Below are 27,831 nucleotides of genomic sequence, written 5' to 3'. Positions count from 1 at the left end.
TATTTTTAGAGCCGGACAGATAGGATGCAATGGATGCATCTGATAGGATGACAGATGCAAATACGTTTAGAGCTGGGAAGATAGGGTGTCAATACATTTAAGGCTGGACATGTAGGGTGCCAATACTTTGAGTTGCGCGGGTAGGGTGCCAATACGTTAAGAGCTAGATAGATAGGGTGCCAGATCCTTTTAGTGTGTGTGCGTGTGTGTGTGTTCTGACAGTTGCAGTCAGACTCTGAACATTCCCTCAATGTAAGTGAATGGGAGTTTTGGGGAATTCCATCGTCAGCAACAGGAATACCGGGAGTCCGATCAGTTTGGAAAAACAGAGCCTGGCCAGTCTGATCGGCCTGAAGGACTGTCCTGAGTTTCTTGGAAGTAGCTTGAAAGCTCGAGGAGTTATAACAGTCAGAAATTTTTAACACAAGTCAATGGGACTTTTTGGCCACTTTGAGCTTCTGTACCGGGAATTCCGATCTCTTATAAAGTCATAGCACACCTCTCCTCAATAAACCGGTCGATCTGACACCTCAGTCACTGGTCTCTAACAAACGGTTACGCGCCGAAGTTTTGTGTGAAAGAAGGAGAATAAATATATAATAATAAGTGTGCAAGAGAACAGCAGTGATGCCTGCATAGCAAGCACCACGAATTAGTAGCTTGGCAGCGCTAGGATTTGAACTCGTAACTCACACAAAGCAACCGCTTACCCCTATTGCGCATGCGCAAAACACAACGACTACTACCCTACCAAGTAGTATGTGGAAATAGCGCAAGCATACTATTTAGTAAGGTAGTGTGCAGTTTTGCAAGTTCTGCCTTTCTTCCGCACTACATTTCCCGCAAATCTTTGCTGCACCACAAGAATGGACGACAAGTCATGTGGATGAAAATACAACAGTGCATCTGTCGAAGGGAAAAGGTCGGAGAAAGATGCGAGAGGAGGAGGATGACCACACCGCCGCCAAACCGGCCAGGAGATCGCACGTTATCGCGGCCAAGTCCGTAGACGTGGCCGAGTGCGATGCCGCGAAGGATCAAGCGCCCAAACTATGCGGATACCTGAACAAACTGGTAGGCAAAGGGCCCCTGAAGGGATTCAAAACACGCTGGTTCGTCTACGACCCGAGGAAGTGTTACTTGTATTACTTCAAGACTCACCAGGACGCTCTTCCTCTTGGCCACATCGAAATCGCCGACGCCTCTTTTACCTACGAAGTGGAGGGAGACGAGGGTCAGTTCGAGATCCGCACCGCTGGCAAAGAGTTCCTCCTCAAGGTAAACTTCCCAACAACTCCGTGCCAAAGCCCGTTAGCTGTGTGTGCTAACCCACTGAGAGTTTTCACTGATTTTTAAATGAGCTAAATTTCTAAATTAGGCGTTGTCAAGTGCGGAATGATCATGTTTTGCACAATTACGCATTAAAAGTTAGTAAATGGTTCCTCATGCCAAGTGCCAGTGGTTCGTTTCTGTCTTACCTCAGGTACAGTTCCCACCCTCTAAACATAAACACACGGCCAGTTCAGTTCAGCTCACTCCCCATGGTTGCAGGGAGAAAACCTTCCAATTAGGTATATTTTATCTACAAAAAGTAACACTCCATGTGAGTGTGTCCTGCAACAAGACAACATTTCTAACAAACAAAAAATGAAGATTGACTGAAAAATCCAGCTTGGTCTGGCCAATTACTAGCTGCTCAAACCCAGGCTGAGCTGGTAGGACATTTTTATAACCTGCTGGTAGAAAGGAAACCTTTTCTGAATGATCGCTACATTGTTTAAGAAAATAACACACAAGTTAGAGAAGTAATAAGGAAGCTGAATAATAACTTGCCACCTGACAAAGCTGATCTACCACCTGTTCAGCCTAAACTGTCTTTTTCAGGTTTGAAAATAAGCTTTGCCTTCACCCTCTGTCTCCACACCTAATTCGACTATAAGAAGGCACGCATAACAGATTTTTTCAAAAAGGGTTCAAAAGAGAGATGCAAACTTTTGAACTTGTGTCATGTTATGTTTCTTCTGAAAATGGAGGAGCCTCTGTGAAACCTGGCATACTAAATCCTTGTTATAAATAACAAATCCTTGTCCTCATTTTGTCCTAAGGGTAACCTTTTGCACTCAACTGTATAAAATTTGACTGCTTTATTTTACTCAAAAATTTTTGTAATTAGGAAAATGCTTATTTATTTATTTATTTTCAAACTAATTACCAAATACATTACTAAATAAATTTGAGGAGGATGTTGTATGGCCAGAAGTGCATACACACCTCTAAAAGAGTTCATATCAGATCCTAGCGGATTCAGCACACGCAAAGGAATCTCTTAGTCACCCCATCTGCTGGCTTCTCCTTAAAAGGGTACACAGAAACAGCTTTGATTTACCACACAAATTTTCCAAAAAAAAACTGCATTAAGAACTTTGAGCAGTTGTACTGGTTCTGTGGGGACATTTTGCAGCTTTTGATTCAGCTCACGAGTTGATTTACAGCTGAAGTGTCTCAAAGCAGGGTTTTGTGGTGGATGGGGTCCAGCTATGAGAAACAACAGCTGTGAATGGTGTTTAACATTAAAATTTAAACTCCACTGAGTTCATAGTGGTCTGTGTGGGAGTTTCTCACGTTCTCTTTGTGTCCATGTGGGTTTCATCCAGGTTCTCCAGTTTCCTCCCACCTCCCAAAAACATGTGTGTATGTGCACTCTAAAATGCTTCTAGGTGTGAATGTGTGTGTGTGTGCATATGCCCTATGATGGACATAGGGTACCCTATGATGGACTGGTGTCCCATTACAGGTGGGTCCTCATCTCGTACCCAGTGTTCCCCGGGATAGCCCTGGATCCTCCAACATCCTGCACTGTATAAAATGGTTACTGAAGATGAATGAAGATGCACATTCATATTAAGCCACTGCACAGGTGTAGGTTTTGATGTAGGTTTAGAAATGGCGCATATTTTGTTGGAATCTCTCGTATTTACAAAGCAACTATTCCCTTTTCTATTTAATATATTAACTGGTAGAGAGTGCATTCAGTGTGATTCTTGCTCTACTATTTAACTGCATTCTTTGTGCTTCAATGTTTTGAGCAATACATTCAATAGAGTGCATAAGAAAGTAGACTGCTCATGATAAAATACTGGTTATATTACGTGAGGTGTTATAAACATTTCAACTTAACCAAGCCTGCATTCGGATTTCTGAAAAAGTAGGCTTTTTTGTTTTAAATCAGGATAGGCTTCAGGGATTTGAAAACAAACCCCCCAAAAAAGCTTTTCCTAATAATGCTGGCATACTAGTGTATTAGCTCAGCAATGCCTGAAATAAGCAGCAAACAGGAACTGAAAGATTCTCCCTAATCCTTAAGGTCCAGTGTAAGGGAGCACTTTGGCTTCTTGGTAAGCTTAAGACCAGTGAGTGAGTGATGGACCAAAAACTTACACTGCCTCTAATACAGCAAACATGTTCATACATCTGCGCAGAGACGGTTAGTGAAATTAGACGGAAACACAAACCCACCCACACACACACCATCTGCATGTAGACAGCCATTTGTTGCCAGTACAGTCTGGGCTAAAGAAACCCCCATGGCAATTGGGAAGATACAAAAACATGTCTTGGCCTAAAAAGATCAAAGTGGCTAGTTAACAGCAGAATTGGAAATAAAAATCTCTGTGCAAGATCATATCGAGATATCACGTGTTGTATCATATCAAACGTTGCATCCTTTCTGTACTAGCTAGCACTATCTTGGTTGCATGCTATCAATCAGAAGAGATTTATTGAGATAGTACCTGGCCGTAAGATTGATATTTTAGCCTCAAATTAGAGCTCTAAGCTAAGATGGTAACTAACGCTGCTATCAGTACTTATAAAGACAGTTTAATACAGTCTCACTAAGCATTTTTAGTGATCGAGAACTAGAGGAGAATAGAGGACAATTTACAGACTGTGTAATAGAAATTAAAGGAGGTTTAATAAATGAAGTATAAAAGTAGTATTCTGTGGAATTGTTTTATGTTTTCCAGTACCTTCATGACGTAAACACTGTGTAAACTAGAACCGAGACTGAAACCATCATGTTCAGGTTCAGTCATGCTCACACCTGACTATGTTCCTCTAATGTAGATACAGCAGAGCACTGTTCCACCCGTACTGGTATACCAGATGACATCTGTGTTTAAAAAAAAAAAAAAAAAAAAAAGAAATCTTAAGGGCTTCACAGTTCGTTTGTTCAAAAAAACTTTTCTCTGGAGGAAGTTTACCAATCAAAACAAAAGTAGAAGACCGCCTGTGTCTGAGGTCCAGTTCTGAATACATGTTGAATGAATGCATTGCATGAGATCCAGGCAGTGCAGTTTTTATTTTTTTCAATCGTTATTACAATTTGAAATTGTTAATTAATTGGCTGTTTATTATGTCGTGGTTATTGACTTGGATGGGTCAAATCACAAGTGTCCCATTCATATTTTAACTATTATTTTATAAATTATTATATATTTAGCGCTAATTATTACGTATTTAATTGTATTTAAAAGAGCCACTGGATTTATAGTACTATTTATGGAGCAGTACACTGTAAGGTTTACATGTGGTGTTAAATAAGAGAGTTGAATTTACAGTATGAAATTGCAAGGTGCATTAAAACTATTTTGGTTTTTAATTGCCTGAATAATTTTGGTTAATCAGTAATTTGTTATTTTATTCATCTTCAGTATCCACTTTATCCTGGTGAGGCTTGCGGTGGATCTGTAGCCTATCCTGGGAACACTGGGTACAAAGCAAGACACTCATTCACAACTAGGGGTAGCCTAGGAATAGCCAGTCCACCTACCAGTATATTTTTGGGAGATTTGAGAAAACCGGAAAAAAAACCCCCCAAAAAACAGAGGACGTGCGTATACTCTTGGGGAGAACTTGGACAGTCGGTAATCAACACTACCTGCTGCACAACTGTCCCATCTTGATAAATAATTGTGATTACAATATTGAGCAAAGATGGCTGTGATGATCATTTTAACTGCACCCTCAGCTTGAGATGTTGTTGGTTCAGTAGCAGCAAATGACTCTTTATCCATGCAGGCACCCAGCAGGCAGGTGATGCAATACTGGCTTCAGCAGCTTCAGCAGAAACGATGGGAGTTCAGTAACACACGAGGATGTGGCAACCGAGACAGCTTGTGCTCCCCCACCCCACTTTTTCCTCACACAGGCCTGGTGGCCAGAGATGCTGGTAAGAGCCTGAGCCATGTAGGCCGATTGTATATACTGTACACTATGAATAACCCATACACACATACTCTCTATGACAGCATGTGGAATTGCTCCAGCTTTCTGGTGTTACTAAACAGTGTTCCTCACTGCCAGGATGTGCTGTTGCAAGATGTGGGGAAAGTCTCAGGCTGTTGCTCAGCTCACTACTGCTGTACTGGATCTTGTCAGCATGAGAAGTGACTCATTTGTGCTTGCATCAAATGGCTTAATATTTAACACACTAGATCCTTCTCTCTGTCTCAATGTGGTTATCTTGAATGAGAATTCAGGTTCTGATAAATACACAGCAGAGTTAAACTCCATGTGAACATATGATGAAATAGCGCTGTAAATACATTCACGCGTTTTTCTTTCTTTTTACATAGTTACCTTTGGCTACTCTTATCAGTTAAGTTGAAAGTTGACAATGTAGACTTTACCTCTTGTGGTGCCTGTGCTTGTTTTTCCCCCCCATACGGTCTCATATTTCTTTTAGAGGTTTGAGATAGTACAGCCTCTGCTTATCACTGTTTACTCAGTCATACACAGTGCAAAAAAAGCTTTTGCAACATAGTTAGCACTAGCTGTCATGTGCAACAAGGCTTATTAGTGAAGGTAGTGAGACTAGTGTAAGCAGTGTAAGCCTTTTTTCAGGAGCACTAATTGTCTGCATTGTGTTCCAGATGCCATGCCCCCTGAGCTGCCTAATGAAACTATGGAGAGTGTGCGCAATGATTTCACAGAGGAGGCAGACGCTAATGGCTTAGTTGGACTCCACACTGCAAGGAACCCAACAACACATAATTTTTCCCTTCGACACTGGGGCTCTGAGCTGAGGTGAGAACCTGTGAGAAATCATATGTGGAGTAGCCTTTGTATTTGTTCTCTAAATGTAATTAAATTATAATTGTGAAATTTACACCAGTCATTTCTGGGTACATTGTGTTGTCAAGGATTTGTCAAACAAGAAGGATAGCAGTAAAACATGAGAGAAAATATATTTATATATATGTGTGTGTGTGTATATATATATATATATATATATATATATATATATATATGTGTGTGTGTGTGTGTGTGTGTGTGTGTGTATATATTCATATAAATGTATGTATATATAAATAAGTAAGTTAATATATGTCCTACCGCTGCAGATTCTGTTAAAAAAATGCAAGCTTAGCATATACCATGATATTGGGCTGTACCAGTTGTTCTACATGTGTACATATGTTAAAAACTTCTCTCTCTTTTATTTACACAGACTTTTCATCATTATAAGCATAGGCATTTGCATGACTCTTACGTTATCAATTTGTTCCCAACAGTAAATTCTTTTTTTAAAATATACAGTCAATAGACTGTTGTTTTTCCAGTAATGTATTTTCATACCTAAATTCCATCGCAATTTGTTAAAAGTTTTGCACAAATGCGAACATTTGTTCAGTGTTGTGATTGGTGTGAGACAGAACAGTGAATGCACAAAGGAAAATTTGTTGATCTTATAAAAATTCTGCATTTGTTCATCTATCTAATTTAGAGAGCTAATATTGTACAATTGTAAACCATGATGTAAATATAGTCGTCGGATTAAGATCTATTTCACATCTAATGTTACTGTAGTCTGTATTAAACTTGAAAAGTAATTTAGGTTTTGTTTATATAAACCATAACTAGCAATGGCTGTGTCCTCATTAGAGACAGCTAAGACTTGAAATATTGAATGACTGACATATTAGTCAGCTAGCAATTATACCCTGAATTTTTCATACAATCCCACTCCTAACTGTGTACATGGTTAAATATTTATACCTGATAGAACAAGAAAGATTAAACTTATTTGTAGACAGATGGAGATTTGGAAGATGCATGTGTAAATACTGAATTTTCCTTTTGGCTCAGAGAGAGGCTGAAACATATTACATTTGCACGACTGTAACCCATTAACCTGATTTTTTAAAAAAAATGTTATTAGAGCATTATCCAGGGCTGCAACCAACTATTGTTTTGATAATTGATTAATCTGTCGATTATTTATTCGATTAATCGATTATTTGGATTAAAAGGATATTTTTTATTTTCTGTATTTTTTCGAAAAAACACGGTATTTCACATTCTGCCTGATGTTGGCCTTCAAACATTGTGCAAACTGAAGGCTAGGAAAAAGGTATTAAATGTATCTATGTGGGTTATGCTATACATTGTGCAAAGGATTTTAAAAATATTAACATTATATTTTGAAAACAAAAAAACATCTGATTGTCCACAAACTTTAAAGCAGAAGTTAAATCACTATATTAAAAACGCTAAAAAAAGAAAAACAAACGCACAAATTAAGTGTTAACTGGTAAGAGCCTGAATGTTCTGCAGTAACACAAACATTCACTCATCTGAACACAGTAACGTGTTACTTTATTCCGTAAATGTACGACACTTCTTACATTTATATACAATTACATGTTCTAACCCCATTATAGTTACTGCTCTCATAAACACAATTACTTTTGTTTCTAAATATCACTAAATATAGCATCAAACCACATATTTGATCAAAATTAATATTTTAGTCAGAGTTATTGCGCTTCCTTTCTATTGCGTGCTGTTTGATGAGCGTGCGTGGACTCTCACTCATTCAGTGAAGTGTAATGGAGACTCGCTCGCTGTCAGGACGAGTCTTTATGTAAAATGGAAACACTGGTGTGAATTTCTAACATTTACAGATAAGGATATAAATGTAAAAATGTCATTTCTTTGCTGAAGAAAACATGTCTGGAACACTTTAAACATTTATTTACATTTCCTTCAGAATTGTGGAATTAATTCATTATTAATTTATAAGAAGGCATAAAAGGCAGAACTATCGGTATCAGCTGATATCACTCTGAATAATCGGTTATCGGTCTTGGCTGAGAAATTTAGTACTGTTTCCACTGTTGTGAAGTGACGTCACTGACTGGAGGGGGGTGTTATCCACAGAGACGTCACAGACCCAACTAATCCATAATGAAATTCGTTGTTGATTATTTTAATTATCAATTTTATCGATTGGTTCTTGCAGCCCTAGCATTATCTTTCCTCTAACCATATTTTCTGTCTTGCAAACATGATTGTGTTTCTCTCTTATGTATCTGTTCTAAAACATAGTGAAACTTTGTAGTTAACTTCTACATGCACACATTCACTGTGACCTCAGTCAACACAAAGTAAAGCTTCTAGAAAAATCTGCCCTGATTACTCACTTTGCCTTTCTATGTTCGAAAAAAGGGTTATACCACCAAAAAAGGGTTACATCACAAATTATGTTTGTATTTAGAAGAAGACTGGTTAAGTAGACAGTATTTTCAGCCATTTTTGAACAAGGCAAAGCACTCATTTGGAAGTGAGAATAAAAATAAAGTGTAAAACAGTATCAAGGTTCTGTGAAAGAAATCCTTTCATTTTATTCACAGGACATGGTAGACAGAGCCGTTATTCAGACTGAGGCACATGCTTACAAGTGTAAGCTAATATTTAAAAACGACATTAGCATGATAAAGTAAACTGATGAAAAGATATGATGTTATGGAACTGTAAATACCATGGCGTATGCCATGCAACCTTCATAGATAGTGATGAGTTCATGGCCACTTCCTTACTGAATCAAGTCACTTATTCCATAGACAGGAAGTCTGCAAAATGAATGAAAACTAAATATAATGGTATGGAAAATGACTCTAAATCATTCAAAATAATTCATAGGATGAAACACACATATATGTAACATTAGGGTGCTCAGAGCGGTGTTCAGCTACAGATGAGGCACAATTCTCTTTTTTCCTGGACTACAGTACAATGTGTGACTGGTGAGGAGGATATGTCCAACCCAGCCTTTACATGCATAATATCAGAAATAATGATAGTCATTAGTATCTATTCTGAGTACTAAATCGTAAGTAACTGCCAGTGTAGAGAGTACTACTACCAAACTCAGTATTTCTGTTTTAATTACAGGGCAGTTCATATCAGGATTCTTGTTATGCAATATGTATCACAATGTACAGTTTAAATGTGCTAACAAAAAAATGGCAGAAAAAAAATCAGCTGTACCAGATTAAAGAATGGTTTCCATTGATATAAAAATGATAAAGAAAAAATGGCAACTTAACAAAAGAGATGCTCAAAATTTTCTCTCAGAAGCACTTTATGATGTTACCTGTCACAGTATTGATTTTTTAGTAGTGTTGATAAGTACATTGTTCTTGTCCATCGAAAATGAGTTTGCTGTAGCTGAAAAATGTAAACTTCTTAGTGTAACATCATGGGATTAGTACTTCCAGTACCAATTTTTACCAGCTATTTGATTGCCTATATCAGTCCAACATATGCATCTTTGTTTCTTTGTGCACATATTCACAGCCATTGTATTTTTGGTGCACACTTGAATAACACCTTGAGCTGCTTCTTGCATTAACCACAGCAACCCCCCCCCCTCTCTCTGTCTCTCTCGCTCTATGTCTGTCTCTCTGTCTGTCTCTTTTTCTATCAGGAACAGTATGTCTCAATTGCGGCCCATCCGAGGGGGAGAAAGCAGACGCAGTGTGTTTTATACATGCAGCAATGAGGAGTGGGAGATGGTGGATCCCCCCACTAAGGACACTCCAGAACACAAGCCTCCTGCTGAGAGTCAGCGCCGTGAGAGCCCTTCACACCTCCACAGACGTGAGAAACTGTCTTTCCCATTTACTGTTGCTTCCGACAAACTTGAACAATATTTATAGAATCTAATATATGGAATTCTTTTTTTCATCACCTCTAGCAATGTAGTCATAGTAGTGATGCTTTCACATTTTTAGTATAGTTTTTTTTTTTTTTGAATGAATGTAAAAAGCACGTTTGAAGCAAACTTGTAAGATTTTGTTGCTTGGCCCAGACTCCATCGGCTCAGCGTTCACGTTTGATTTCCGGAGCCCGTCACGCATTAAGCGCCAGTTCCAGATAGGCTTGGTTAAATCGGGCCGCAGTACGGAGACGTCACCGGTGGAGTGTAACGGCAGTAAGGCTGTGGAGCTGCAACTACGTCTCCAGAGCCAACAGGAGGAGTTGAGCCACTTGCAGGAGGAGCAGAACCGCTTACAAGAGGAGCTCAGCAGTCAGAAGGTAAAGGAGGGAGATGGCTGAATGGGGAAGGGTGGAAATTTAGAAACTCTAAACTGCAAAATCATGCAGTACAAATACAGGAGTGACTGTAATAAAGTTCCCTTTGAAACATAATCCCTTGTTTTAAAATGGCTTATGCCTAGTTCACACTACACGATTTTAATCCCGATTTGCAAGTCGCTGAGCTCGCCGACAAAAACCCTTTGATTGGAGTCAAATTGGTTCTATCACAGTGGTATTATGTTCCTCATCTCGGAACCTCTGTTATACAGTGCCCTCTACTAATATTGGCACCCTTGGTAACAAACCAAGTCATGTACAAACATGACTTACTGTTTCATAGGGGTATAAATATGAGGTAACACATAGGCCAAATTCCCTTAGTCATTCATAACAATGGGTAAGACCAAGGAATATAGTATATACTATATTCTATATACACTGTATAAGGCTTTTGAAATAAAGATATTAGTGTAATAATGATAGGCTTAAGAGACTAAACCCACAAAGGGCTAATGTGGTTAACTTGTCCATAAACTTACCATAATCAATTCTATAAGGGTTGTAATGAAAAGATCAACTGACTTCAAAACAACTTTCATTTTATTTGCAGTTAAAACAGTTTATTTGCATCTGATGTATAGGTGGAATAAAACTTATTTATTTGATCATTAATGTAAAGTGGATTTATTTACTATTTTTTGTTGATGGTTACACTCCTACACTATACGGCCAAAAGGATTAGGTTTAGGGTTAGTGGACAGCTGACCATTACGTTTATTGGTTAGGGTTAGGGGCAGTTTGTGGACAGCTGACCATTACGCCCATATGTGCTTTTTGAACATCCAATTTCAGATTGTCTTTTTGCTGTTATAATAACCTTCACTCTTCTGGGAAGGCTTTCCACTAGATTTTTGAGTGTGACTGTGGCGATTTGTGCCCATTCAGCCACAAGAATATTACTGAGGTCGGGCACGGATGCCGGGTGAGGAGGCCTGGGGTGTTCTGTGTGGTTGAGGTCAGGGCTCTGTGCAGGCCACTCAAGTTCTTCTACTCCTGCCTTTGCACACTGAGTATTTATGGACCTCTCTTTGTGCATTGGGCATTGTCATGCTGGGACAGGTTTGGGGTCCAGTGAAGGGAAATCTTAAAGCTACATCATACAACGGCATTCTAGACAATTGTGTGCTTCCAACTTTGGGGCATCAATTTGGTGAAGGCCTACACATGGGTGTGTTGGTCAGGTGTTTCTATACTTTTGTCCATATAGTGCTATTTTAATAGTCAAATTAAGATTTTAATAGAAATTTGAGATATATAGCCATACTGGCTCATGGGGACATGTAGGTATATATACATATGATTGTTTATTCAGTTCCCAGTCCAGCCATTGACTTATTGTGAATTCAGCAATATTAAGTATAAAATGTGGGCCCACTGGCAGTTACAAACTAAAGAAAAAAACTAACTAGATCTACTGTTGTAGTTTCCACACACCCTCTGTAAATGTTCCCACTACTGAGTAATGTATGATCTGTGACTGACAAGAGTGGCTTCTCTTGCCCATTCTGAGATGAACTCTGAACTAGAAGTCTGTTAGTTAAACTGCCTTCTGAGTCCTGCTGCCAGTTCCCTATTTGTTTTACTACTGAGACCAGATGGGGAATTCCTGTGAGTGTGTGAGTGTGTGAGTGTGTGAGTGTGTGAGTGTGTGAGAGAGAGAGAGACCTTGGGTGAATCAACATGATCACTCTATTTATAGTCTAAACTCTATTATTAAAATAAAGCATGAGCATCTGATTATTTAGAATATATGCTCTATTTCCTCTGTATGTTAGCGACCACTTGCAGTACATTCTCTATCACCTGCTAGAGATGGGAAGATATGAAGAGTAAACTGAAGCTCTTCAGTTATGCTCTGAAAAAATAATCTCACACATTTAACCTCAACTTCAGACAATCTTGAATTTAATCAGATCCCAGGTTTGATTCTGGGCGTGGTTTACTGTCTGAGTGGCGTTTGGCATGTTCTCCCCATTTTTGCATTGGTTGCTTAAAATTGCGAATGGGTTTGATGTGTGTAATGTGTATGCATAGTGCCCCTCAATGGTCTGGGGTCCCATCCCAGATGAATTATGTCCCGCCTTGCACCTGTGTTGCCAGTATTGTCTCCGACTGAATCCACTGCCAGCCTGAACTAGATAAATCGAGTGAAGATGAAAGAGTGAATGATTTTGATTTGATTTGTTCAGAGTGAAATTGCAAATGTTGGTTCATTTCCTGTTTTGTTGTTTTGGATTTGGCTACACATTGCATTTTTTTTTCAGGATAGTGTTGGGAATGGCATAAAAGAAAACATACTTTTTTCATTAGTCAGAAAATTGGTGATGGAAAATGTGAGAAGTTGATTGGGAGCATGTTTAAATATCATGGAGGTCTGTTGAATACAGAAAACCAGAATGGTTTTTTATGCAGTGTTGCATAATAAATATATAAATGAATAATGATCTGAATGAGTATTTTGGTAAATGTATCCAGTACTTATTTTGTGTTATTTGGCCAAGAATTGTATTTCTATGGTAGTTTAGCAGTGTCACAAAATCCTTTATGCAACCCATAAAGCATAACATTTGTGCTTCCACCAAATAGGAAGTGAATCAGGGTTGAATTGTGTTCACACTGCAGTTGAACCATGCTAGGGTTAACATGGAAGAGGAATTAAACCACTTTTCACGAATGGTATTTTGGTCCACACTAGAGTGTGATGACTTTTTCAAACACACCACAGATATTTAGTCAATTCTTTGCTCTTAAAAATTGATTCTAGTTCATGTCCTTTGTAGCTCATTGGTGATAATGCCTAGTTTGATAGAGTTAATTCGAACAGATTATTTTGCAAATGAATGTGACATATGTCTGTATTATACTGGGAAATTATGTAAGGTGGGATAAAATAGACCTAAGAGATGGTTAAGTTAATTTTCTTTTTATTTAAATTACATTTAGTGCACCAAGGGTTAGATTGACTAACCCCTTTACATGTGATTAATCAAATGTTAAACGCTTTTGTTCCCATCTTTGTGTGTCATTATAATTGCCCCTTTATGTATTTCTTCAGTGGTGGCTTAGCGGTTAAGACTCTGGGTTACTGATTGGAAGGTCGGGGGTTCAAGCCCCCAGCACTGCCACGCTGCCATTGTTGGGCCCTTGAGCAAGGCCCTTAACCCTCTCTGCTCCAGGGGTGCCGTATCATGGCTGACCCTGCGCCCTGACCCCAGCTTCCTGACAGGCTGGGGTATGCGAAGAAAACAATTTCACTGTGCTCTACTTTATATGTGACCAATAAAGACTCATTATCATTATAAAACATTCAGTCTACAAAAACTAGACTGAATCTACCCCCCCCCCAAAAAAAAATTATATATATATATATATAAAATTGGTATCTGGTAGCATCATTATTGCATATATATATATATATATATATATATATATATATATATATATATATATATATATATATATATATATATATATATATATATATGCAATAATGATGATGATAATAATAATAATAATAATAATAATAATAATAATAATAATAAAAAGAAGCACACACAATTTCTCAGTTGTGGCATATGGTTGATCTGATCCTGATAATGAGACTGTGCATGACCATTGACCCTTCTAGTTTAAGTGTTTTCGTTCTTAGTCAGCACAGATTGTTCACAGAGACCACTGGAATTCAGTAGTAACTGAAATGGTTAGCACATCTACAACTAAGTATGGTGTATTCTCATGACCTTTGACTCCAGAAGATCTTGATCAGTAAGCACAGAGGAATCGCTGTGTTGTCTTGGTCGGCTCTCACTTATTGTGAGTTCAGTGTGTGATGGGTGCTCTCAGAGCCTATAGCCAGAGCAAATAGTCTGATGAAGAGATTTCTCCTCTTCCATTAGGAGCTAGTGCGTCTCCTGCAGCAGACACTGAGGACTGCTCAGTGTGACCGCTGGCCAGGGGAGATGGACATGGCCGGGGCATTGACCGAGCGAGATGGTCAGATCCAGGCCCTGTGTGGTCACATGGAGAGACTGGCACTGGAGAAAGAGAGCCTGCAGCAGGAGCTGAAGAGCCTGAAGATCAAAGTGGGAGAGATTAATGATCAGTTAGGAATGCTGATGGAGACAATCCAGGCCAAAGATGAGGTCATCATGAAGTTGTCACAGCAGAGCCAGGAAGGGAGCACTGAGGCAGACGAGTGCAGCTCTCCTTTATTACGGGAAAGGCAAGAGCTCTACCATTTGAGGGTAAGCAGACCTGCTAATATTATTAAGATTAGATTACTTTATTATTGACATTGTATAGATGATACAAAATCTATTATGGTACTGTACATCTCGCACATAAATAAGGCGCAAGTATCTGGTAGCATACAGTCAGGTCCATAAGTATTTAGACAGTGGCACAATTTTTGTAATTTTGCCTCTGTACACCAGCACAATGGATTTAAGATGAAGCAATGAAAACGTGATTGAAGTGTAGACTTTCAGCTTTAATTCAAGGAGTTTAACAAAAATATTGCATTAACCATTTAGGAATTTTTTTCCAGAGCCCCTCCATTTTCACAGGCTCAAAAGTAATTGGACAAACTAACAATCATAAATATTATGATTATTTTTAATGCTTCATCTGGAAGCCTGTAGTCTGGAACCCATGGACAGCACCATATGCTGAGTTTCCTCCCTTCAGATGCTTTGCTAGGCCTTTATTGCAGCTGTCTTCAGTTGCTGCTTGTTTGTGGGTCTTTCTGCTTTCAGTTTTGTCTTCAGTAAGTACAAAGCATACTCAATTGGTTTGAAGTCGTTAGACATTTAAGAACATTTCATTTCTTTGCCTTAAGAAGCTCTTGGGTTGCTTTCACGGTACGTTTTGGGTCATTATCCATCTGTACTGTGAAGCGGCATCCTATCAGTTTTGCAGCTCTATACGATTCTGTATTCTTCCTGCTACTTCTATCAGCAGCCTCATCATCAATAAACACCAGTGACCCAGCTCCTTTGGCAGCCATACATGCCCATGATGTAACACTTCCTCCACATGTTTGACAGATGATGTGGTATGCTTTGGAACATGATCCTTTCCTTTCCTTCTCCATACTTTTCTCTTTCCATCATTCTGGTACAAGTTAATCTTGCATCAGAATTGGTCAGGGTTTTTTTTGTTTTTTTGTTTTGTTTTTTTTTGTTTTGTTTTTTTATGTATCAAAGCAAAGTCTGATCTGGCATTTCTGTTCTGCTTATCAGTCAATTGTCTGATAACGTTTGAGCCTGACAAAATGGACGGACTCCGTCAACTCTTGATTGCTTCATTTCAAATACATTGTGGTGGTGTACAGATGGGAGATTTTGACTCCCTCACCATCATCATAACAACAGTTGAAGGAATATCCTTTGGAAGAATGGTGTTGATCCATCCAGTAAAGTTCCAGAGATTAGTAGAATCTGTGCAGAGGTGCATTTAATCTGATCTGATAACTATCAGTGGTTTTTCCAAAGGCATATTTATAAAACATTCATAAATTTTTCAGCAGTGCTACATAGCTTGGTCAAGGCAGTTAAGTTTCCAATTTGTCCTACAAGATTATGAGAGAGTCCAGATTTCACTAGAAGCAATGACCAGTCTGTAGAATGATCATGTCATAAACATTCCTGATTGTTCTTGTGTTTCAGGACAGCCTTCAGGGATACAAATCTCAGAATAATTTCCTGAACAAAGAAATCCTTGAATTGACAGTGTTACGAAGGAATGCTGAAACTAGAGAGAAGGTCCTAGAGGCAAAGGTAAGTAAGTGTGCATGTGTGTATTGTTGTTGTCTTTACCAGTACAGGAAGTTACAGGGGGAAAACCTTGGCCACCTTTTGCATATTTTAGACTCCATTTTGCCTTTTTGTTTTGTTGATTCAGTATCGTATCACTTCCCGTTTTGGAGTGGAAGCATCTGTATAGTTTAGTCATTTTTGTCATACTGGCTACATCTTTGCCATCTTTAATCTGCACGTTCTCTCATTCTCGATGCAGTACAGTGCTCTGGAGGCCAAGCTGTGCCAGGTGGAGAGTAAGTACCTGGTGCTCCTGCAGGAGGTGAAGACTCCGGTGTGCTCCTTATCCGAGCAGAGCCCAAGCGGTGATGTCATATCTAGACTGCTGGAGGATGCTCTGCAGGTGGAGAGCTCTGATCAGCAGGAGCACACGATTCTTAAGCCCCATCCCGTCAGGTAAAACAACTCCCGATTTGTTGTCGGGGTATATTTATATTTTGTATATATACCTGTTTTAATGTCACATTGTCAAACGATAATGTGACCGTATGTTCGACTGTAAGTTCTACTCTTGTTTCAAACCGAGGTATAAATTATGCCTCTTGTCTCACAGCCTTGAAGTCACACCTTGATACAAATTAAAACTACAAAAACATATTTAAAAACATGATCAAACAATACAGGGTTACAAATTTGTTGTAAAAAATGTTTTACTGTGAGAATATTTTATATTTAACACAAAAAAGCACATGCTTACTTCCAAATTTAAGAGAATGAAATTAAAAGGGGAAACCATAGCAGTCACCCACTAGCTTATTTAGAGGACTGAAATTATTTTAATAGAAACTAAAATAACACAATCAAATATTTTAACCCTCCTATTATGTTGGGAAAAAAACATTTTTTTTTCCCACATTTTAAATACACACAAAAACAGCAAAGAACAGCTTAAAACAGTAAAACTTTATTATGGCTTGTCCGAGATGAGCCATACAAAGAAATATTTGCATACAAGTTCATGACCCTAAATGAGGAAAGTAAAAAAAATTCATAGAGAAAAAGAGAGATTAACTAGTATTTCGGACATCTCAAATGTGGAAATGGGTTAAATTGACCCATAACACATTTTTAAGAACATAGAACATAAAGTACATATAGAACTATATATTCTATCTCTAAAATTGAGTTTCAGACAAAAACTTTAAATTAAAACTACAGTTAAAAACAAAGCTGAAAAGAAACTGTGTACACATCTGCAAAGTTTAATTCACGTCAATGAAATAAAATGTGCTGATGTGATTCCTCTCTCCTTCTCAGTGAGTACGATGTATATGGCTTCAAAACTGTTCCAGAGGAGGAGGATGAGGAAGAGAAGCTGGTAGCCAAAGTTAGAGCTCTAGAGCTCAGGTCTCTCTCTCTGACTGACCAGGAAGTGTCTGTTGGGGTGAAGTGGGAAAACTACCTGGCTGGAACCATGAACAGGGAGATGGTGCGCTCTCCGGAGCTGAAGGCTTTAATCCGGAGCGGTGTGCCTCACGTGCATCGCTCCAAAGTCTGGAGCTGGTGTGTTAACCTCCACGTGAAGAAGTTTCGAGAGTGCCAGAAGCCAGATTACTATGAAAGCCTGTTGTGCACAGCGAGGGACAAACCTAACCCAGCGTCTAAACAGATAGAGCTGGACCTGCTGCGCACGCTGCCAAATAACAAGCACTATGCTTCACCTTCAGCTGATGGCATCCAGAAACTCAGAAATGTGCTGCTGGCCTTTTCTTGGAGGAACCCAGACATCGGCTACTGTCAAGGACTCAACAGGTAAACATACTTGCAAACAAGCCTGCTGTCCTCCAAAATAGTTGTTAATAATGATCATTATAACATTATGTATATAGCATCCTTGATACACTGGTAATGTAGCCCAAAATTCTTGCTATATGTTCAAATAAACAGGGTATCACAAACAGGAAAAGAAAATAAGCAAATAAAATAAAAGGAATAACAATATGAAATAATGTGCATATTACTATGATATAGAAAGGTATCATAGTACAAGCAAAAATAAATTATGGTAAGAAGTAGTAATAACAGATTTTCTAATGCATGCTATTTTTTAAAGCTGCTGTTTGTGTATTGTTGAACTTTTGCAAATCAGCATTTTTATATTTCTACAGTGAGGCAGTAAAGGCTTCATAAGTGGCTATAAATCTTTAAACTGTTTCTGCATTGTTTTCCCTTTCCCCCTGCATTTAACTCCTTTCAGGCTAGCAGCCATAGCTCTTCTCTATTTGGAGCAGGAGGAGGCTTTCTGGTGTCTCATCACCATTGTGGAAGTTTTCATGCCACGAGACTATTACACCAAGACGCTCCTCGGCTCACAGGTACTATTAAAAGCCTACACCCCCGCTGGTAATTTTTTTCCCCTATTTTCACTATGGGGAAAAATCCCAGAACTACTGCCTGGAATCAGTTGGAGTTATTAGCATGTGACTTAGATGACTGTGATTCATTAAGTGTTTCATTCATAAGTTCTGTATGTGTTCTGTGTAATTCCCATTATTATGGATGCTTTTGCACTATAGTATGTTATGCAGTGTCACAGCAGTACTTCCTGTTACATATGATTGTGTAAGATATTTAGTATGGGTGTAACCTGCTTAGGTGAATGAGCACAATGTCATGGAGCTTTTCTTAATCCTAGTATGAGTTTTTTACTTAGATATGGTGTGTTAGAATTCAGGCAAGTTGGAGTACATTCCTTGAAATGTCTGTGGGAAACAGTGAGTCATCACAGTGTATCAAAACTAAGGCCAGGAGATGTGTTGATATACAGTATAATGTCATCACTATCTACAGGGTATAAAGGTTGAGTTAGAAAAATTCAGGACTTAATTTAAAATGTGAAATATGATCCAAAATGGTACGAAATATTTTATATTTTTTGTTTTAGTTATGGTATTAGTTTGCATTCTAAAGTGTCTGCATAATGCTGTTTTTTGGGGAAATGTTTTCACCAGTTGATTTTGCCCGGAACGAAACAATTTGCTGCAGTGTGACTGAAGCAATACTGCACTGTTCACCACTGTTATACTGAATATCAGCTGGTCTATGATTAGCTTGTGGTTCCACCTAAAAAAATTGTTTCATTATAATTTTATTAGCTAAAAAAAAAAAAGAAGAATTTCCATTCAACACAACAGCTGTTTCTCAACCAGTTGTTCCTTATTTACAGAAAGTCTCATTATCTCCCACCTTCTCTCTTATTATCTGACAATCATGCATTATTTTTGAATTAATGTCATTTCTCAAATGTGCGTGCACTCGTTTGTGATACTTGTGATAATAGATGAATTGCACACATCCTGTATCATCACACCTTAACCAGACTGATGTGCACAAGAAAATGCCCCAGGAGTCATGTAATACTTCTTGTCCCAATTTACATTACTTGACCAAAACAAATTATCCAGTTCATTAGCTTTGAATGTGAGGTGAGATGTGAAAGACTGTTAAATAATGAGATTGCAGATGGGTCTCATAAAGCACATCTCATTCTATTTTGTGTTATGCTTTCTCCTTCAGAAAGAGATGGTCAGTTAGACATAACAAAATAAAGCAATTGATTTGGTTGGATTTAATCTATTACTATAGATTTTGTATATGGTATTTGTGTAGCCTTAATGGTGTTAATGATGTCAAGTGCCTCAAATCATTTAACCCCTAAAACTCCCAGGATCTGTTAGTGGGAGGGGGATTTAGCATTCCTGGAGTTTCTGAATAATGTTTTATTCACCAAAACTAATCCTTATTCCATGACCTCATCGTCTAGTCTGATGCATCACTAATTAGTTAGTGCTTATTTGAACACTATAGTATAACTAATACGTTAGATTTATGATGAAATGCATGTCACGCAGTATATTTTTTGGTCTGCAGGTGGACCAGCGTGTGTTTAAGGACCTGATGAATGAGAAGCTGCCGAGACTTCATGCTCACTTTGAGCAGCATAAAGTGGACTTCTCCCTGATCACCTTCAACTGGTTCCTGGTGGTGTTTGTGGACAGTGTGGTCAGTGACATCCTCTTCAAGATATGGGATGCTTTTCTCTACGAGGGACCCAAGGTAAGAATGACTATCTGAACATCCACATTTTGATGTGGAGCACGTCTGAGTGTAGCACTGACAAGGTGATGATACGTGCAGCATGTTGTGTATGACATTAATATTCTGCTATAACAGTATAGATATTGACTAGGGTACATTAGTCAAAGTGTGTGATCAGACTGGTTACCTCATGATTGACGTTTATCAAAATACCAATTAATCGTATTTCTGTCTATTACCTTCTGCCCGATCAGGTTCCTTATAGTAGTCCTCGTCTCTTTTGTGTTTGGCGCAGCATCCTGCATTTCACTGTGCAGGGGACACACAATGTACTGTCAATGCTTTGGCTGTGTAATCTGCTACTGGAGTAAACATGTTACAGTGATACCTCTGTTGCCACTCCGGACATGTTAGTAACTTTATCATGCATGACAGCTATCAAATGCACAGAAGAACATGGCATTGCTGACCAGAATGAAATGAAACAGTTTTGGATAAGTAGCGCTGTACAATGCTCTTAGGTTTTGGGAGGGGTTTTTGCGGTTTTTTTTCACAATCACTCTCTCTGTACTTGTGCAAAATGTAAGATTTTGTAATAATTTTATTCTCTAATTTGTTTTAAACGGTCAATTAATACAGTGATGCCATGAAACTGTGATATTTTTAGACTAGGTTAAAAAATGTGAAACACCCCGTAGTGATGTAAAAATATTACACTACACGTTATTGAAAATGGGGAAGCTTACTTTTCAAGCCAAATCTACAAGCCTTTTTAAAACAGATTTCCTAACTAAAGATTTTTAATTTGAATATTTTAATGATATTTTAATGAAAAATCTCATGATATTGAACAGTATGGTTATCCTAGACTTTTTCCTACTGCCACCCTTAGTGTACACATCGGAGTTTCCGTTCGCCGGCTGGTTGACTGTAAAAATACAAAATGTCTCTGTCTGCGCAAATATTTGTTTCCACATTCTCTTGAAACATGTACTCTGATATGTTCACATTATCCAAATCATTCAACCACACACACACACATGCGCACACACACATACACACGCACACACGTCTTTGTGCTGGTCGTCTCTCTCTCTTTCTCGCTCACTCGTTACGGATGACACTGAAAGCACAAACAGACGCACACAAGTACACTCTGGCTAACCCAATCATGTGTTACCAGCCGATTCGCCCTGCCTTCTCTCCATCCACAGATGCCGCTTGACCACGCCCCTACCGCCACACTTCGCAAAATAAGTACCGAGGTGACCAGTTCTTTTTCTGTTTGTCCGGTAAACGTCATCACTCCCGGACACGTTGGCAAGCACCAAAATTCTTTAGCAGAAACTCATATTGGTGTTTTGTGCGTGTGTGCGTGTGCATGTATATAAGCATATGTGTCTGTGTTCCTATGGGTAGTTGCCAAACAAGATCTGTAGATAAGAATCAATTGTTCGGTTTGAAAAGTGTTAACAGAAAACTAATGCACGGACTATACTTAAAAAGCACTTGGATTAAAATGGCAAAATGCCAAAGAACTGATGTTTATTTTAAGAATGCTTGATCCATGAGGTTGTTTAACATGGTGCGCTGCAGTAAACATTGGATTTCTTTGGAAAATTGTTTTGAGCCGCAATAGATGTACCAGGATACAGGCTTAGATCACCTGATTGTACTTGTTTTTATGTCATGAACTATTTAACTAAGGCCACATGGCTGTTTCATTGCAAACATTTCATCTCAGCTCCCAACATCTCCAAAGCTATCTCCAAAATTTCATATTTTGTCAAATTGCACTTGCCACATTTAGAAAAAAATTCAGCAAATTCACCTTGCAGTAAGTAATGAATTCCTGTTATTATTAATGTTGTTTGTTTGTTTGTTTGTTTGTTTAAACTAGCTTACACAGTTAACATTGTCACCTCACTAAGTTTTGTTCAGGACCATATGTTAGGGGTCCACAGTTAACTGTTTGAGGCACCAGTATTTGAATATCAAATCACCATTCCTGTATTCATTCTGCCCTGTGTCCATATAAAGTCAGCAATAAAGTATGAAAAATAAAAGCGAATGAAAAATATAAATGTCTTGCTACTTTGGTGTGAAAACCTTGGGAGTGGGTGTTATTTATTCTTATGCAGGTGAGAGGGGATAAAGTGGAAATTTCCAATAATGTTTAGTACAGCTCCTTTAAATGTCTTTAGATTACAATGAAAACCATTCAGTCTTTGCAGATTACACCTATTTTATATCAGATGGAACACAAGACACGTCTCACCCACTCGGCAGTGCTTTTCATTTTATACAGCCGCTTCTCTTGCATGGAGCATTCATGTACGCTTCATTCACATCAGTTTGAACAGATGGCAGATGTGCACTGCTGCGGTGGGGCTAAAGGCTTACTGACATTCACTGAGGATGACATTCAGGTTTCAAGCTGATCGTCTGTTTTTATTAGTTATGTTCATTGTTTTCTATTTTACATCTGTCCAATGTAAACACACTACCAACAGAAGAGAAACATAATGCCATGGAAAAATGATTCTGGATTGCAGAACATTAAAGCTATTATTCCCCCTCACCTAGAAGTTAATCAAATATTCATTCATTTATCTCTTAGACATATCTGAGTATTAAAATTAGGGAGAGGGCCTCATCACTTTAACCATGTCAGTCAGTTGGCTCATGTTACACATGATCATAATGCTGATCAAACCAACATACTGTTGAGTTATGTTTCCAAAAAAACAGTAAACAGTCACTAAAAAGTGTGCGTGTGTGTGAGAGACATGAGGTATTTTCTCAAGTGCTGTTCCACCAGGTAAGTGATCAAATCATTTTCAGTTCCTGTTCTTTATTGGGGATTTGTACCGTCTGTGTTGTCGGCATTAAGTGAAATGCATCTCATTGTGGTTCAAGTGTTGGATTTCATGACAGTCCCACAGTGTTGTTTCAGATGTAGTGGTATGTTTTGGATTTTGAATGCTTCCTTTTTCTCTCCCCATTTTCCTCTTTTCATCTCCCTGATACAATATGCCCATGACACTCTCCAGGACCTCTGTGTACTTTGTGGTAATCTGTATCAAGGAGAGAGTTCATGTTCTGCTTAACAGGTGATGTCGCTTTGTGACTGAACCTGAGGAGAACATGCAACGAGTAACTTGAGCTCAGGATCAAACTGGAGACCCTGGATGCGTCAATAATGTGTCCAATAAATTTATGACAGCTAAAACAGGAAATAATGGATGTGCTTCAAGAGCTTGTTAATGAAGTTTGTTTAAAAAAAAAACTTTCATTCTTATCAGGGTGTGCGTGTGGAGGATTCTTAAGAACAAATGAGAGAGAGCCACATGTAACTTTCTTTATTTACTTTGACAGATCATTTTCCGCTTTGCCCTTGCTCTTTTCAAGTGCAAAGAGGAAGAGATTTTGAAGTTGCAGGACCACATGGCCATCTTTAAATATCTTCGATACTTCACACGGACAATTCTAGATGCAAGGTGACGTGTTTCTGAACCCCCAACAAACAACACATTTTAATCAATCAAATTCATAAACCTCTGATGCTTAGATTAAAGAAGACTCAAATATATTTCTCTCTTGCAGAAAGCTGATGAACATGGCTTTTGTGGACATGAACCCTTTCCCCTTAAGGCAAATCCAAAACCGTCGCACCTTTCATCTGGAGAAGGTTCGACTGGAGCTCACGGAGCTGGAAGCCATTCGCCAGACATTCCTACGTGAGAGAGAGACCTCCCAAGATGGACGCACGCTTATCAGTGATGATGAGGAGGACAACTGAATCCCTGCCAATCAGCAAAGACACGTGCAGCGGTGTGAGACAGTGACGTGCCTCGTTTTTTATTAGTTGCACCCAACATTTTGTTTATAGAGATGTAGTGTTTGGGGCATATATTTATAGTAAGTGATCTCTTCACGTGCTTGCATTGTGGTCCACATGAAGCAGCCATTTTAAGTGTAACAGTATCTTTCCTTCCTTTTCCTTTTCAAGAGTTGTCAGTGATTGTTGATCTTTTGTTATTGTTTTCTTACATATCACCATAAACAGTCCACACGTTGATAAGCAAGATAGTATTTACTAGACAAAAATTTTACTTCAGAAAAGTTTAACTTGCGTATGTCGCGCTGGACATGCAGTGCAGATACACCAGTGTTCTCGTGATCAGACTTCCATGTCTCACACTTGCGTTTATTGATTTAGCATTGACTGTTACTTGTTTACTTTTTTATATCATTCTGTTATTAGCACTGTGCATTATTTTCTGTTCATGTTATTTCATTCATTCATCTCCAGTAACTTTCATCCTGGTTAGCATCGCTGTGGATTCAGGTAATATCCCGGAAACACTGGCATGAGACCGGAATACACCCTGAATATGCTGTCCATTACAGGCCATCATGTGCACACACACACACACACACACACACACACACACACATACACACACTCAGTGACTACGTTTACATGGACAGCAGTAATCTAATTATTGACCTTACTCTGAGTAAGACAATATTGTGATTAAGGTGTTTACATGAGCCGCTTTTAGAATTCTTCTGTCATGTACCCGTTTTACATGTAATAGAACATAGAGCGATTAACAGCACACGTCATTACGTCACCGCGCTACACTGTCCGACGTCCCTCCAGAATTTCACATATCAACATACAGTTCGCCTTCGTTATGGTGCCGTATACAGTTCGGGTGTTTTTATTTAAAATTTTTATGAACGCTTTAAGTGCAGTTAATTATTTGTCATGCTGTACGTGCAAATAGACGACTGCTTGAAGCTGTGGGCTGCATCTCAAACCGCGTACTTACCTTCTATATGCTAGCCGAGATACATGTATTTCGTCTGCTACAGTCCTATAGTAGGCAAGTATGCGGTTTGGGACGCAGCTGTGCTCTCCGTAAAGTGTTGAGCACTGCCGTGTGTGTACGTGTCCTGTCGCAAAATGCAGTGAAAACTCTCACACGACATTAATAATGTGATTATGGTAAACACCACGTCTGTAATACACGTCCATAATGCGACTAAAACAGGAATACTCCACATGTCTTAATTTGATTAGTGTTTACTTCGAGTATGACTGTAATCGGATTAAGGTAATTAAAAATTGCTGTTTACATGGTAGTTCTTAATCAGAATATTGTCTTAATCGGGTTAATATTGGATTATTGTTGTCCATGTAAACGCACTGACTCACATAGAGGGGCAGTTTAGAGTAGCCAAACGGCATGTTTTTGGGAGATGTAACACCGGAGAAAATCCACAGGAACACCGGGAGAACATGCAAACACAGACATGGTGCCACTGTGCCACCCATTATTCTTATTATGCTTGTGAAATTCAGTATTTCAGGTTTTGATTGTGGTAAATTTTCTCAGTACTTCTATTGCTGTTTTCCTTTACTTATGAAGCACTTAATTCACTTTAAATTATGGACATTCGGCTAGTTCAGGGAAGCTGAAGATGCTGTAGGTTGAACAGAGAAATAGTGAATTCTCTGCTGTGTGTGCATGAAGTATCTGCAGAAGCTCAGTGAAAATTCCTGTCTATAGTCATGTGATGACACTTAGCTGCTGGAAAACAATCTTTAGACAATGCAGATCGTTTAGTCTGTCAGAGCCATGCTGCTTATTTCTGCTTGAGTGACATTTCTTTGTTAGCAGTCAGCTGGGTTTGGACCAGTTTGAATCTTCATCTGTCAAGATTCAGCCATATATCCACTGCTAGTGCAGCTTTAGTTCTTTTGATAATTGGCGGTTGTGGCCTTGAATTTTAATGCAGCATTGTGAATACAAGTTTATAGAACTGAAAACAATTTCCCATGTATTGATAAAGTTAGAAACATGAACACGACCAACAAGCCTGTGTTTTGGTACCAATTGAATGATCTGAGGTTTACCACCTTCTAACACAGGGAGCAGTATTTAGTCTTTTTTTTATTTATAATAATAATAATAATAATAATAATAATAATAATAATAATAATCAGTTATGTGCAGCATTGATACACATTCCATTCCTCATACCCATTGCTTATTTTTAGTCTTTCGTTAAATCTAAAAATTAATTTACATGTTAAGGGTCTATGTGATGAGGGACAATGAATGTTAGCTTATTGCCCTTTTATAATGCTTTATTTTCTATATGTTGTTATTCTCTCTATCTTTTTTAATTCTCTCTATCTTCTGATTTAATTTACATTTGTGACATGACATGTATACTTTGTATCAGGAGCATTATATCCCTTTTTTACTTTGATATGTGCCAGTGTTTTTTCACAGGTTGTTTCACACCTTATAGGTTGTCCCTCCCATCCCCTATGTTTTATCAGAAACTGATCAGTACTTAACCCCGTGTATTTGATTTCCTTCTGATAAGAAAAAAGAACTTAATTGACTCTTTATTCAAAGCTGTGAATGAATTTTCTCATTGAGAGCTGGTCTCTCATGATTGCCATTTATATTTTGGGCATTTTTGTAGGATTTTGATCAGATCTAAAAGTTCCATCGTGTATCCAATCCAGTGATTAAATGACTTCTTTATATCTGTATTCCCTACTTAATAGTAATTTCACTTTTCATTAAGGACATTTGCTGTGCACCGCCCGTGATATTTGGCCAAAAACGTAACCTTCCTAGTTTTTCCTTATCTTTTAAGTATTTTCTATATGGATTACATGTAGGCCTTGTTTTTAAGCACATACATTTTAATATTATCTAGTCCAGCCTTTTCTACTGCTTTAATTGAATAAGCTAGCATGTCTCATTTGCATTGTTATGACTCAGCAATGCATTGCACTGCTATATCTGCATAAATGTATATCTATTACTATATATGAAACCGTTTATAAATCCTGTAGTGCATTTAAATGAATCAAGTATTTCATAGTGTAATCGTTTTTTGTCTTATTCTGCTCAAGTGGCCTGATCAATAAATTTCCTCACCATAAAGTGCACTGGTATTTCATAGAGTGTGTGTCATATGTGCAGGCATGTTCACTTTTGCTGGCCAAGGTTTGTAGAACGGAAGAAAGACTATACAGGACATATATAGGATAACGCTGCAGCAAAACAATACCTCGAGTTACTTCCTGCCAATTACCCTCACGGTTGTCATGTCCTTGCTGGAGAACTCCATGGAGAATTCCATGTGCAGTCACAGTGTTCTGTAAATGTCTTCTTTTTTTCATTATTATAATAATTCTGAGTTTTTGTCAAGTCAATGCCTCCTCCTGCAGGTGGCAGTATTTTCTGTTGCGAAGTTAAATACAGACAAGACAAGCTCTTCATTAAAATCGGAAATGTCTTGATATTGTGTTACTTTTCAAGAAACCAAACCGCCAACAAAAAGTTATACAGTACTCATAAGGGGGAAAGTTGCTTTAGGAAGGGTTTCTTTACTTTTCTTTTCAGCTACCACAAACTGTTAGATTCTTAAATTTAAAAAATTCATGTAGCTACCTCACAATACTACAGTGGTATATTATACGTATAATACAAAA

At 38.3% G+C, this 27,831-nt stretch overlaps 1 protein-coding gene across 3 annotated transcripts; it reads left to right on the top strand.

Annotated features, from left to right (window-relative positions):
* The first annotated feature begins 424 nt into the window (after positions 1-424).
* tbc1d2b (TBC1 domain family, member 2B) lies at positions 425-24,104 on the top strand. Of its 3 annotated transcripts, XM_053641027.1 has the most exons (13): positions 426-1,278; positions 5,080-5,230; positions 5,934-6,087; positions 9,773-9,945; positions 10,157-10,383; positions 14,343-14,690; positions 16,113-16,223; positions 16,462-16,658; positions 17,520-18,014; positions 18,460-18,577; positions 20,133-20,318; positions 23,679-23,800; positions 23,907-24,104. In XM_053641027.1, the coding sequence occupies exons 1-13, from the start codon at positions 934-936 to the stop codon at positions 24,100-24,102; spliced, it is 2,823 nt and encodes a 940-aa protein (XP_053497002.1). In that variant the 5' UTR covers positions 426-933; the 3' UTR covers positions 24,103-24,104. The 3 variants fall into 3 exon arrangements, with proteins under 3 accessions (XP_053497003.1, XP_053497005.1, XP_053497002.1); XM_053641028.1 differs by lacking the exon at positions 23,907-24,104 and having other exon boundaries at positions 425-1,278; positions 21,515-23,764; XM_053641030.1 differs by lacking the exons at positions 23,679-23,800; positions 23,907-24,104 and adding an exon at positions 20,555-21,641 and having other exon boundaries at positions 425-1,278.
* Positions 24,105-27,831: the final 3,727 nt, after the last annotated feature.

This window comes from Ictalurus furcatus, chromosome 14 (genome assembly GCF_023375685.1).
Source record: "Ictalurus furcatus strain D&B chromosome 14, Billie_1.0, whole genome shotgun sequence".
Classification (NCBI taxonomy): domain Eukaryota; kingdom Metazoa; phylum Chordata; class Actinopteri; order Siluriformes; family Ictaluridae; genus Ictalurus; species Ictalurus furcatus.
Note: the sequence above shows the minus strand (reverse complement) of the source record. Positions and strands in the feature narration are given on the sequence as shown.

Bases quoted from the DNA above. Each gene is read 5' to 3' on its own strand.
- tbc1d2b (XM_053641027.1), top strand. From the start codon at position 934: ATGCGAGAGGAGGAGGATGACCACACCGCCGCCAAACCGGCCAGGAGA. The intron at 10,384-14,342 runs GTAAAGGAGGGA...CTCTTCCATTAG, and splicing joins AGGAGCTCAGCAGTCAGAAG to GAGCTAGTGCGTCTCCTGCA. The intron at 18,015-18,459 runs GTAAACATACTT...AACTCCTTTCAG, and splicing joins TACTGTCAAGGACTCAACAG to GCTAGCAGCCATAGCTCTTC.